General features: G+C 38.4%; 1 protein-coding gene across 1 annotated transcript in view; it reads right to left on the bottom strand.

Moving 5' to 3' along the window:
- Nucleotides 1–14,317, bottom strand: part of SNAPC1 (small nuclear RNA activating complex polypeptide 1) — a 31,409-nt gene extending 17,092 nt beyond the window's left edge. Inside the window, exons 1-7 of the mRNA XM_046007121.1 lie at nt 14,123–14,317; nt 11,524–11,683; nt 11,232–11,372; nt 10,554–10,658; nt 3,085–3,243; nt 1,269–1,337; nt 485–547 (exon numbers count right to left, since the gene is read on the bottom strand). Coding sequence (XP_045863077.1) covers nt 485–547; nt 1,269–1,337; nt 3,085–3,243; nt 10,554–10,658; nt 11,232–11,372; nt 11,524–11,683; nt 14,123–14,250 — 825 coding nt within the window. The 5' untranslated portion in view covers nt 14,251–14,317. The remainder of the gene's footprint in view (nt 1–484; nt 548–1,268; nt 1,338–3,084; nt 3,244–10,553; nt 10,659–11,231; nt 11,373–11,523; nt 11,684–14,122) is intronic.
- Nucleotides 14,318–14,898: the final 581 nt, after the last annotated feature.

Genomic DNA, 14,898 nt, shown 5'->3' with positions numbered 1-14,898 from the left:
GCAAAAAGGTCGCAAATGCTATCAAAGAAACAAACAAAAAAACAAAAACAAAAACAAAAACCCAAAAACTCCTCAGAAATGAAAGTTACCCGATCAAAAGGATGCCTGCCAGGACAGCCAAAGACAATGATGGAAAAAAGACCCACACCAATTTACATTATCATAAATTTCAAAACTCAAGGGATAGAGAGAAAATCCTAAAACCTTCCATGATCAGGAATACTAAAAGCTGGAAGACAATAAAAAGCAAAGGCATCAAAGTTCCAGTTAAATACCATAAGAGATAACTAAAAGAGAAAAAGCTGAAGATGGATTAGGAATACAGGCGTGGAAGTGATAGACCACGAAACTGCTGGGTTATATAAGCTCTACAGGATTATTAGACTTTTTAAACTATTCATGTATTACTCTAATGAAAAATAAAAATACTGTTAAGAAAGCATCCGGTCAATTCCTAAATTATCTTATGAAAGAAGTAACTTACCTGAACGACAACTGAAAAGGCCTTTGATTTTATTCTCGCTAAAGATTCTGCCCTTTCACATCTCTGGATAAAACATAAACAGGAAGGAGAAAAAGAAACATAAATATTAACAGAAATTATGGATTCCCAACTAATTGTTATCAGAAATAAGATCTGAGACAGAAAGTAGGGTCAAAGAAGTTAACATTCATTGGACTCATATTGACCAAAGACATATAAAAACACACCACATTCTAACAGCAGGTCCACAATACCATCCCTATGGCTACTGATTGTTATTACTTAGGATTTAAAAAGGTTCATATGAATGAAAGCATTGGTGATTAAGGCCATCACCCCCCACCCCATCTGCCTATGCCCAAAAATGGTTCCTTGTCTCATCAACTAAGATAGATAAAAACTCTGTGGATGCAGAAGCAGTAAATAATAGCAAGCCCTCCATACTGGTTGAAAGTCAGACAGGAAGTAAGAAAAGACATAATGCAAAAACCCTGCTCTGTCTGTGTAAGGGCTGAGAGCACCTCCACCGTTATCCTTCCCTTTCCCTGCAGAAACACTTACCATCCTCGTTTCCAATCTACACTTGATGTGTCTTTCATACAGTTTCCAGAAAAGAACAAACTAATTCTTCAGAGAACTGATGTTTCAGAATTGTCTGAGATAACTGTGATAATAGTGACCAAGGGTCATGATCCTTGTATACAGAATCAGAGCCACATAACAAACGAAAAGAAGCTAATTTAACTATTGCCCCGTAAATAATCATATAGTGAATTTTTCTGACCTCTGATTCTTGTGAATTTCCTTCTCTCTTTTCTTCTCCATCTTTAACTTTTGATTTTAAGGGTGGATTCTGAAAGAGCAAAAATGTTATATATACACATTTATAATTCAAATTAACTAAAAATCAATTGCAAATCATTTCAGAGCAATGAGAATCATTTAATTACTACAAAACTAAAAGATCATTTCACATTATTACAGCATGGTTTACCACCTGACATTAATATCAAGGTTAGGTTTCAGAATAGTTTTAAAATTTATCAATTTAATGTCTGAATCCTAACGAATGAAGGAAAACACACACTTCATACAGCAGTAAGAAATCTGGTTTATCCTCCTTTCTTTCCGGTTTTTAGAGGTCTTAGTAATGCTAGAGAGCTTACTAAAAGATACTATTAAAAAAAAAGGTACTATAAAAGTACTATAACAGAGTACCTAATAGATTTTTACATGAATTGCTTAGGTCATTTGTGTAACCCATTTGTAACAAAGTATTCAGCCTAAAATGTGCTATCTTTCATTAAAATAAATGGGTGTACAAGAAGCAAATTGTTTCCTCTTTTCCAAGACTGCCAGCTCATCACTTTCTTTATCTTTTCTAAAATTAAGTTTTGAGCCAGCCCTTTTTTTTTGAACCCGCTCCCTTTATATAATGAAAAGCCAAAAAGTGGCAGCAAATCTTTCTGAAAGACAATATATAAAATAATAACACCTATGTAGCATTTGTGAAAATACTAATACATTATCAGATACATAGTAAGTCATCAGAAATTGTTTATGTTCTTTTATTTTTTCCTAAAAGGATTTACTAAAATAAGATGGAATAGTGGTTTAAAAGTTAAATTGAGCAAGGCTGATTTCCAGAGTAAAAAAGTTTCTCTAGGTGAAAAGGTTACTGTGGAAAATGGGCAGCCTAGTATCAGTATTTGGATCAGAAAACTAAACGGAAGATTTGTGTTGATGAGATCTGTAAATGGATAAACCCAGTCAGGTAGAGCATGCCCAATCACAACGGAAGAAGCCACAACTCAGGCCTGGCAGTCTGCTGCCATGCAGAAAAATGGAACCAGGGTTTCCGAACCACTGAATTTTTAATAATATTTTTTAGCCTTATTTATTTTAGACAGAGAAAGGGCATGGGCATGGGAGGAAGGGCAAAGGGAGAGGGGAAGAATCTCAAGCAGACTCTGTGCTGAGCCCATAGCCCAATGGAGGATTCGATCTCACAATCCTGAGATCACGACCTGAGTCAAAAATCAAAAGTTGGATGTTTAACCAACTGAGCCACCCAGGTGTTCCCCCAAACCACTTACTTTTAAGAGAAGTTGGATGTCTGCAATTTTAAGTGAAGTCACAAAAATTTAAATTCTAGTGATTAATTCAACATTTTAAAGCAGTGTTAGGATCAACACCGTATCAAAGAAACCACACCTGTGTGTAGGATCTGACCCAAAGACGGCCAATGTGCAACCTCTGGAAAATGCTAAATTACAAAGATTATAATAAATCTGTGGTATACCAGGATTATAGTTACACTGATATTATATATAATGTATATTATTTAACACATATTATAGAATTGCTACTAAAAATTATTTAATTATATAATTACATAACAAAATCTGTTTGTAAGGTTAAATAACATCACATAGCTGATAACTGGCAAAGCCAGAGCTAGAAAAATAAAGCCCTCGAAATCGTAACTCTACAAACATATAGCCACTCAACTAAGCTGCCTCTCAATTTTATCACCGAAGTCCAGCTATTAGTGTATAATGCAAATACAAGGGTAAGGTATCCAACAAGGAGTCACATACCTTTCTGTCTTTGTGCCACTGCTGATGCTCCAAAACTATGTTCTTAATATTGTCAAAAAAATCATCCTTTATCAAGCTGAGGGCTTTGTCTGGATTGGATTTATCGCCTGAAATTATATGTTTCATGTTCTGATAATGATCGTGAACGTTCAGCATTTCCTAAAAGTGAAAAGATGAGTTTTTTATTTCCATTTTTGAGGAGAAACTTATAGGCAAAATCAACACAAAATAAAATGACTAAGTTGATAAGGAATAATATGCTACAGTACATTGAAAAAAATATAATCATGCAACCAAAATAGCACAACTTTACTAATGAAGAGATGATGCCATCTAGCCCAGTATAAAAGTATTAAGTGTACTTATACCAGTGGGAATGTTCTATAAAATGTAAAGCACTATACAAAGGTAAAGAATTAAGAAATAAAAGAAAGTGCATGGGCTTAGAACCTTACAGGCTTAGACACTCAAATCCAGTCTGTACCTTACTGTACTGCACTTTATGGAAATTACTTTACTTCTTTGAACCTCAGTTTCCTTGTTTTTAAGATTAGGAAAATACCACCTTCTTTATAGGGCTACTAAGATTATTAGTAAGATAACAACATAAAACATCTAACATTGTTCCTGGCACATTTTGAAAACACAACAGATCACAGCCATTATTATAACCATATAAATAAAGACTCAGAAATGAAATGACTGGCTCAAGGTCATATTTAAGTAACAGTTAAAATTAAAAATCAAAAGTTTCTTTTTCCCCATATACTTTTTTAAAAAAATTCCATTATAGTTAATATAGAAAGTTATATTAGTTTCAGTTGTACAATATAGTGATTCAACAAAACTAGAAGTTCTGGTCCTATTCTTTTCATTTTATTATGCCTCCTTAACCACAAAACTAGAACCAATGAGTGGCAGAATGATGACAAAAATTCAGGTGCTGATGGGCAGACTTACAACTGGATGAAATAAGAATGGTAATCCTAATATTAAAGAGGGGGAAACTAAGGATTAAAGAAATTAAAAAACCTGACCTAAGCTAGTACCTGGTTAGACTCAGTTGCTCATGAGAATTCTCTCTCCCTTTATGTGTGCATATATTCATTCTTTTAACATGTGAATATATCATCAATTACTAGGTTGTAGTCCTGGTAATGGGTATTGTTTTAAACTGAGGGCGGTGTTTTACCATGCATGTAAAACTTTTATGACTCTCACTACTGATCCATGTAAAAGAAGATTTTTTTCTTAATACTGAACAACTGAAATAAAATACCAAAATATATTAGATGGTAAAGCTACTTTAAGACTGGCCTCTTAAGCTGAGGAGGGACAAGAAAGCAGGGAAGTAGGAGACCCTGTTTCAACTGGTCCCCTAAAATGTGCTAAATATCTACCAGAACACTCTGAACACCCATGAAATCAGCCTGAGATGTAAGATTATACACTTCTGGATCTCTACAGAGGCAGAAGACATCAGTGGAGAGGGTGCACCTTGCTTAGATCATGGTTGATATATTCAGCTGTACATCCCCTCAATCACCTCTCACCGAAATGACGAGGAGGAGGAACACCCAACAGAGGAAAAATCCAGAGACTCTGCCCTCTTCCACAGAACTGTTGGATACGTACATAAACAACATGTCAGAAAGGGAATTCAGGGCAACAACTATCCAGGCAATGGCTAGGTTGGAGAAAACCAATATGAGATCCAAACTCATCTAAATACTCTAACAGCTAGGGTAACCGAGGCAGAAGACAGAAATAGTGATCTAGAGGACAAACTGATAGAGGAAAAGGATCAGGAGGAAGCCTAGAACAAACAGCTTAGAAGCCATGAAAACAGAATTAGGGAAATAAATGACACCATGAAACATTCCAACGTCAGAATTATTGGGATCCCTGAGGAGATGGAGAAAGAGAGAAGACTAGAAGATATCGTTGAAAAAATTCTGGATGAAAATTTCCCCAGTCTGGGAAATGGAACAAGCATTTGTGTCCTGGAGACAGAAATGACACCCACCAAGATCAACGAATCTAGAAAGATCTCCAGACACTTCATTGCAAAATTCATGAATCATAATTTTAGACAAGAGGTTCTAAGTGCAGCTAGTACAGAGGAAGGTCCATCAGAATACCATCAGACCTCTCCACAGAAAGCTGACAAGCCAGAAAGGGCTGGCAAAACATATTCAGGGCACTAAATGAGAAGAACACACAGCCAAGAACACTTTATCCAGCAAGGTTGACACTCAAAATGGATGGAGAGATAAAAAGCTTCCACGACCAGCAGGGTGTAAAAGAGTATGTGACCACCAAGCCAGCACTACAAGAAATATTAAGTGGGGGCGGGGCGCCTGGGTGGCTCAGTGGGTTAAAGCTTCTGCCTTCGGCTCAGGTCATGATCCCAGGGTCCTGGGATCGAGCCCCGCATCGGGCTCTCTGCTCAGTGGGGAGCCTGCTTCCTCCTCTCTCTCTCCCTGCCTCTCTGCCTACTTGTGATCTCTGTCTGTCAAATGAATAAATAAAATCTTTAAAAAAATAAAATCAAAAAATCAAAAAAAAGAAGTATTAAGGGGGGGCTTCTATAAAATAAGAAGGAACCCAAGAGTGACATAGAACAGACAATCTATAGAAACAAGGACTTCACAGGCAACACGCTGTCAATAAATCTTATCTTTCAATAAACACTCTCAATGTGAATGGCCTAAATGCTCCCATAAAATGGTACAGGGTTGCAGACTGAATAAAATGACAGGACCCGTCCATATGCTGTCTACAAGAGACACATTTGGAACCAAAAGATACATCCAGACTGAAAGTGAAGGGATGGAGAATCATCTTTCATGCCAACGGGCCTCAAAAGAAAGCTGGGGTAGTGATTCTCATATCAGATAAATCAAGATTTTAAACTAAAGACTGTAGTTAGAGATACAGAAGGACACTACATCATTCGTAAAGGGTCTATCCACCAAGAAGATCTAACAATTATAAATATTTATGCCCCCAATATGGGAGCAGACAACTACATAAGCCAACTGTTAATCAAAATAAAAAGCCATATTGATAGGTATACATTAATTGTAGGGGGTCTTAACATGCCACTCTCAGTAACAGACAGATTATCCAAGCAGAAAATCAATAAGGAAACAAGAGCTTTGAATGACACATTGGACCAGATGGACCTCATAGATATATACAGAACATTCCACCCTAAAACAACAGAATATTCATTATTTTCGAGTGCACATGGAACTTTCTCCAGAACAGACCACATACTGGGTCACAAATCAGGGCTCAACTGATACCAAAAGATTGAGATTATTCCCTGCATATTCTCAGATCACAATGCTTTGAAATTGGAACTCAACCACAAGAAAAAGTTTGGAAGGAATTAAAAACTTGGAAGCTAAAGACCAACCTGCTTAAGAATGTTTGGATCAACCAGGAAATCAAAAAAGAACTTAAACAATTCATGGAAACCAATGAGAATCAAGACACATCGGTCTAAAAACCTATGGGATACGGCAAAGGGGGAAAGACATAGCCATCCAAGCCTCACTCAAAAAAACTGAAAAATCCAGAACACACCAGCTCTCTTTACACCTTAAAGAACTGGAAAATCAACAACAAATTAAGCCAACCCGTGCACAAGAAGAGAAATAATCAAGATTAGAGCAGAGATCAATGAGTTAGAAACTAGACATACAGTAGAACACATCAACGAAACTAGAAGATGGTTCTTTGAAAGAATCAATAAGATCGATAAACCACTGGCTAAACTAATCCAAAAAAAAGGGAGAGGACCCAAATTAATAAAATTATCAGTGAAAGAGGACAGATCACAACTAACACCAAGGAAATAGAAACAATCATCAGAAATTACTATCAACAGTTATATGCCAATAAGTTAAGCAACCTAGATGAAATGGATGCATTCCTAGAAACCTATAAACTTCCAAGACTGAAACAGGAAAAAATTGACAACCTGAATATCTAGTAACAACACTGAAGCAGTGATCAAAAACCCTCCCAAAAAACAAGAGCCCAGCACCTGACAGATTCCCTGGGGAATTCTACCAAACATTCAAAGAATACCTATTCTCCTGAAGCTGTTTCAAAATAATAGAAACAGAAGGAAAATTTCCAGACTCTCTCTATGAAGCCAGCATTACCCTGATCCCCAAACCAGGCAAAGACCCCATCAAAAAGGAGAATTTCAGACCAATATCCCTGATGAATATGGATGCCAAGATCCTCAACAAGATCTTAGTTAACAGGATCCAACAGTACATTATAAAGATTATCTACCATGACCAGGTGGGATTTACCTCTGGCATGCAAGGGTGATTCAATATTTGGAAATTAATCAGTGAGACAGAACAAATCAATAAGAGAAGAGAGAAGAACCACATGGTCTTCTCAACTGATGCAAAAAAAAGCATTTAACAAAATACAGCATCCATTCCTGATTAAAACTCTTCAAAGTATAGGGATAGAGGGAACATTCCTCAACTTCATAAAACCTATCTATGAAAAACCCACAGCGAAAATCATTCTCAGTGGGGAAAAGCTGACAGCCTTCCCTTTGAGATCAGGAACAGGACAAGGATGCCCACTCTCACCACTGTTGTTCAACATAGTACTGGAGGTCCTAGCAACAGCAATCAGACAAAAAGAAATAAAAGATATTCAAACTGGCAAAGAAGAAGTCAAACTCTCTCTCTTCACAGATGACATGATCCTTTACATGGCAAACCCAAAAGACTCCACCCCCAAACTACTAGAACTCATACAGCAATTCAGTGATGTGGCTGGATACAAAATCAATGCATAGAAATCAGTTGCTTTCCTACACACTAACAATGAAAAACAGAAAGGGAGATTAGAGAATCAATTCCATTTACTATAGCACCAAGAACCATAAGATACCTGGGAATAAACCCAACCAAAGGATCTGTACTCAAGGAACTACAGAACACTCATGAAAGAAATTGAAGACACAAAAAGATGGAAAAGATTCCATGCTCATGATCAGAAAAATAAACATTGTTAAAATGTCTATACTGCCTAGAGCACTCTATACTTTCAATGCCATTCTGATCAAAATTCCACCAGCATTTTTCAAAGTGCTAGAACAAACAATCCTGAAATTTGTATGGAACCAGAAAAGACCCCGAATTACTAATGAAATGTTGAAAAAGAAAAAACTGGGGGCATCACGTTTCCTGATTTCAAGTTTTACTGCAAAGCTGTGATCACCAAGACAGCATGGTACTGGCACAAAAACACACACACAGACCAGTGGAACAGAATAGAGAGCCCAGATATGGACCTGCAATTCTGTGGTCAAATAATCTTCAACAAAGCAGGAAAAAATACCCAGTGGAAAAAAAGACAGTCTCTTCAAGGAATAGTGCTGAGAAAATTGGACAGCTATGTTTAGAAGAATGAATCCTGACCATTTTTTTTTTTAAGATTTTATTTATTTATTTGAGAGAGAGCATGAGCAAGGAGAAGGTCAGAGGGAGAAGCAGACTCCCCATGGAGCTGGGAGCCTGATGTGGGACTCGATCCCGGGACTCCGGGATTATGACCTGAGCCGAAGGCAGTCATCCAACCAACTGAGCCACCCAGGCGTCCCAATCCTGACCATTTTCTTACACCACACACAAAGATAAACTCAAAACAGATAAAAGACTTCAAAATGAGGCAGGAATCTATCAAAATCCTAGAGGCGAACATAGGCAGTAACCTCTTCAACACTGGCCACAGCAACTTCTTTCAAGACATGTCTCCAAAAGCAAAGGAAACAAAAGCAAAAATGAACTTTTGGGACTTCATCAAGATCAAAAGCTTCTGCACAGCAAAGGAAACTGTCAACAAAACAAAGGGGCAACCCACAGAATGGGAGAAGATATTCGCAAATGATACCACAGACAAAGGGCTGATATCCAAGACCTATAAAGAACTCCTCAAACTCAAGATGCAAAAAATAGATCAGAAAATGAGCAGAAGACATGAGCAGACACTTCTCCAAAGAAGACATACAAATGGCTAACAGACACATGAAAAAATGTTCATCATCATTAGCCATCAGGGAAATTCAAATCAAGACCACACTGAGATACCACCTTACACCAGTTAGAATGGCCAAAATTAACAAGACAGGAAACAACAAGTGTTGGAGAGGATGTGGAGAAAGGGGAACCCTCTTACACTGTTGGTGGGAATGCAAGTTGGTGTAGCCACTTTGGAAAACAGTCTGGAGATTCCTTAAGAAATTAAAAATAGAGCTACCCTATAACCCTGCAATTGCACTACTGGGTATTTACCCCAAAGATACAGATGTAGTGAAAAGATAGGACATCTATAGCCCAATGTTCATAGCAACAATGGCCACAATTGCTAAATTGTGGAAAGAGGCAAGATGCCCTTCAACAGACAAATAGATAAAGAAGATATGGTCCATATATACAGTGGAATAGTATGCCTCCATCAGAAAGGATGAATACCCAACTTTTGTATCAACATGGACGGGACTGGAGGAGATTATGTTGAGTGAAATAAGTTAAGCAGAGAGAGTTAATTATCATATGGTTTCACTTACTTGTGGAGCATAAAATAACATGGAGGACATTAGAAGGAACGGAAATGAATTGGGGGAAATTGGAGGGGGAGACGAACCATGATAGACTGTGCACTCTGAGAAACAAACTGAGGGTTTTGGAGGGAGGGGGGTGCAGGGTTAGGTGAGCCTGGTGGTGGGTATTAAGGAGGGCATGTATTGCATGGCACACTGGGTGTGATGCATAAAAAATGAATCTTGAAACACTGAAAAAAAAAAAAAAAGAGGGTGCCTCTTATCCATAATTCTTGATTTCAAATTTTTATCAGAATAGTCTCATTGTTATTCAATAAGTTTTTAAATAAACATGTAAAAGGGAACTTAGGAAATGAATACATAATTTTATTTTTTTAAAGATTTTATTTATTTGACAGACAGAGATCACAAGTAGGCAGAGAGGCAGGCAGAGAGAGGAGGAAGCAGGCTCCCCAATGAGCAGAGAGCCCGATGTGGGGCTTGATCCCAGGGCCCTGGGATCATGATCTGAGCCGAATGCAGAGGCTTTAACCCACTGAGCTACTACACAGGTGCCCTAAATTTTTGTTTTATGACCTATCTAAAGTCAAATACAGATGGTGGTTTCAGTATTTGAATCTAAATACCCAAGTTCAAGTACAGTCTTCTACATCTTCTTGCTTCTGAGTTTCCAGATTTATTCCATAAATTTTCATATATTAGGGTGTATTATTTCTGATACTTTAGAGGAAAAATAAGCATTCTATCAACAGTTAAATTTATTAGAAAAAACTTCAGTACCCCATAGATGAAGGTATAACTTCAATATATAGTTAATAATAACAAATTTTTTTAATTTCAAGGGCAGAAAAAACAAATTTACCTCCAATACATCAGAAGTGATAAGTTTCATTACACGATCGTTTGGGTCCTTAAATTCTTCTGTAACTTCAGCTCGCTGAATTTTCTTCTTCATTCTATATGATAGCTAGATGATAATGAATGTCTTTTAAAGGATATTTTTTAGATAATCCATTTTCCAAAGACTACTAGAATTTTAAAATAACCTTTAAGATGCCATGCCATATGCTTCTAACTTCAGATGATATTCAGACAAGTTACATGATTTGACACCTGATCTCAGAACCAGAATTAGGACTTAATGCTCTTTCAATCTAGTGTCTCATCTGTCATTAAGACTGAAGAAATAAATTTTATTAGTAGAAGTTCCAACTTTTCACCAACTGACATTAAAATTCCTTGGTCCTCTTTCAGTAACCTAATGTCTGAAAAGGGAAATAAGCAAAATGGCAGATGCCAAATCTAATTTCTTCTCCTAACAATTTAATAGACGGCATTTAGAAACACTGCATTTAAAAGCAACGACTAAATTGTTTGCAAAAGAAAAGTAATAGAAAATATTTTCTCCTATCTTAAGAAACCTTTCCAGAAGTATCAGAAATTACATGGTATCTTTTCCACTTCATGGAGATTGAGGTACTTTATGAACAATAAAGCATTAGTTCTCATTTTGAAAAATGATCTATTTTAGACAACATACCAATTTGGGCATAGCTGTAAAGTGAAATGCTTTGTCTAGTCGTAGTTTCCTAAAAATATATGCTGCATCAAAATGTTGTGCATTTATCAAATCTTGCTGAAATTTTAAAACTTCATCCCAATCCTTCAGGGCAACTCTAATCTACAAACAAGAGTAAAAAAAGTTGTTACTAAAGGTAAATCTTCTTCACAAATGTATTATATTTTTGAAACACTGGCATTCCTATTAAAATCAGTTTGTTGTAAAAATATTGTACCTATTTCCTATGTTGCTGAGGGAAAACAAGTATTACCTTTTGCTTTGGTTGACACAGTTGGGTGTTATATAATCCGTATAGCAGATACAAAGCACCAACTCTGATCTGGAAGGTGTATGGAGGTAAAAAATATTGCCAAGCCAAAGCTAATGCTTCTTTTGTAAACTTGTTCTTTTCTAAATTTCTCATTCTACCACTAGGAAACAAAGAGAAAATATATTAGGACTCTCAGTAAACAAGTAATGAACAAAAATTAGAAGACGTATATTCTAGCAGTTGCTAGAAACTGAATGGGCATTCCACATCTGATCCTTTCATGATCAAGCATGACCTAATTTTCTGCTGTGCTTCTTACCCTGAGGCACAGGCATATAGTAGGTAAACATAATGCTCTTTCTAGAGCATCAACTTTACCTGCTGAATTGGAGAGCAAAAAGGGAGGGGTTATTATTATTCCCGGGTAAAAATTTTAAACATTTAAAATATTAAAATAATCATGGTTATATTACAGAATAAAATACAAAAACTACATGCATTTTAATATATAATGGAGATTTTCCTCAATACTCTCAGGGATTCACCATACCCCTCATTTGTCTTTGAGACACCTAGGTGAAAAAGTTAGAGAACCACAATACAACCTAACCCATGCCCTCCTCCCAATTCTGCAGGGTAAAGCTCACCAAAGTAAAGAGGGTGCAGGGCAGGAAAGCGACTGCTCTATACTCCCAAAGCCTAGGCTCTTCAAATAATAAATATACTAAAAGAATGCAAAATACCTACTGCTGTATTAGCAACCAAAGCAATTTCTAAAGAAGTAACATCACTCTTCAAGTTGTCCTCACTTTTTTTCTCATTTTAGTTTTTCTTCATTAGCTAAATATTGAGGTAACCCCAGCAAAATTTTCCTTAACTGCCACTTCTCAGAAGAGATGCACTGAAAGGCCACAGGTTTTGGATGCGGACAGACATACAGGTCTCAGTATCTGCTCTACCACCTACTAGCGGTTTGATTGTGGAGATTACTTAACCTCCTTAAGCCTCAATTTCCCCTTCTATAAAACAAGGATAATTATATACCTGCTTTTCAGAGTTCTTCTATGGATTAAATATATTAAGCTATAAACACATCACATTTAGCAGCCATTAAAAAATTAGTTCCTGGGGTGCCTGGGTGGCTCAATTGGTTAAGCCACTGCCTTCAGCTCAGGTCATGATCCCAAGGTCCTGGGATGGAGCCCCACATCCTGCTCCCTGCTCTGCAGGGAAGCCTGCTTCTCTCTCTCCCTCTGCCTGGTGCACCCCTGCTTGTGCTCTCTCTCTCTCTGTCAAATAAATAAAATCTTCAAAAAAACAAAATTAGTTCCTTTCCTTTCATTAACTGTACAACAAATAGCTCTCTATCCTCAAACCATGCAATGTACAAACTACGTAAGTAATTATTATATTACGACAAAAAAGAGAACTTTTACTTTTTATTCAGGAAAACACAGAGTTTGAATCACAAGAATTCATCAGCCAATTATTTAGCTTTTTCACTATTATATATGTTATGCCAATGGATACCAAATTCATCCAGTCACTGTCCTCAGAGCTCTATCCAGCCGAGGGAAAAATTTAAAGCAATAATAATAATAATAATGAATACTTACGAAGTCCTTAAGCACTTAACATATATTAGCTCATTTAACCCTCAGAACTACAATGTGAAGTATTATTACTGTCTCCACTCTATAGATACAGAAGCTCAGGCAAACTTCCCCCAAAGTCAGGTTACTCTGTGGACCCCTTCAAAATCAGGCAGTGGGGCTCAGTAACCACTCTACTACACTTCACAATACCCTGTGGTAAAAGTCTACAGATAAAATAAGAACAGTGCTCTAGGAAAAACAGAGTCTAAATGCCTTACTGTAGAAGGGCAAAGGAAGGCTTCCCTGAAGAACTGTCATTTGAGCTTAAAACCGAGTGAAGAAAAAGGTGACCTGGCAGAATGAGCTGGGGGAAAGCTCCGGGCTTTCCAAACGCCTAAAGAGGGCCACAGGCCGAATGGAGCAAGCGAGTGCATGGAGGGGAACGGCAGAAAAAGTCGCTGAGATGGGCTGAGGCCGGTCACGGAGGGTCTTGCCAGGCATATTAGGGAATTTGGGAATTAGGGAATTTGAGCTTTATCCTAGGGGCAGTGGAAACCACTGCAGTGGTAAGCAGGGGAGTGACAGGATCAAATTTGCACTTTAGAACGGCAACTTTGGTTGTCCTATGAAAAATGAATTCTGTCGTGCAGGGGTTTGTCCTTGCCTGGGTGTTCGTTTTGTTTTCAAACACGAGGTTCTAAGAGAACACCACTGCAGGAAGGGGAATGATGGGTGACCTAGGCCGGTACCAGGCAGGGGACCTGGAGAGGAGGGCTTAGAAGGACGGCCAGGCAAAAATAACACTGAGGAGGACGCCACAAAAGGATGCAGCCGAAAGGAATGAAAGCGCCCAGGAAGAAGGCCCTGCAGAGCTGGGGGCAGCATTCTGAGACTGTCGCCTTTCTCAGTCTTTCCCAGGTGCTGCGAGGCGTTGGAGAAGAAAGCAGCTTCCTATGCCACCCCCGACCAACGAGAGAGGCGGGCAGCCGAGTAGAAACACCCACCAGAAGATGGTCCCGAACTTCATACTCCTCCAGAGCTCCGTGAAGTCCTCGAAGCGCACACTGTCCGTCTCCTGGAAGCGGCTGAGCAGCGCCTCGCAGTCAGTCTGCAGGCCTGGAGGAGTCCCCATGCCTGCGAAGCCCAAACACCACACGCGGACCAGCCCGCCGCTGTCGCCGAGGAAACCGGGACCGGACGTTCCGCCTCTATACGTGACGCACTTGCGCTCCGTGACGTATTATCCGGGTCCGTTAGCTCCGCCTCCCGCCGGACTCGTGCAAACTGTGGTATTGCTTACCGCGCATGAGTGGATGCCGGGCCTTTTCACCTACTCAACTCTCCTTAACATAGGGAGCTAAGGTCACTCCTTTAAATTTCATTGAAGACGTTTGTATGTCAAGTGTCCTGTGAGCTCAAGAAGTATTTTAGGTCTGCATTAGGCTGGCTTGAGTAAATTGGCTTTACCCTTACTATCACTTTCCTTTAAAGTGACCCGAGTGTGACAAGTCAACTCTGTAGCTAGGCAAGAATAGTTCTCCCTCCTCACCTACCTCCTCATGGAAACAGGAGCTAAAGAGGGTTTACTAGGAAATGGACTGGGCTCATTCTGTCACAGTCTACAACCACATAATATAGTGTCTAACGTATGTCTCTCATTGTAACCATAGCAGTCTTCAGCAACCACAAGTTGAGAAACTTGAGAACATCTCCCTGCCACCACCCACCCCCTATACTCATAATAATCTAATACAGTACTTAGCTGAAAGCATTTATTTAT

Source organism: Meles meles, chromosome 6, assembly GCF_922984935.1.
Source record: "Meles meles chromosome 6, mMelMel3.1 paternal haplotype, whole genome shotgun sequence".
NCBI lineage: Eukaryota > Metazoa > Chordata > Mammalia > Carnivora > Mustelidae > Meles > Meles meles.
The sequence above is the reverse complement of the archived record's forward strand: the minus strand, read 5'-3'. Positions and strand labels throughout refer to the sequence as shown.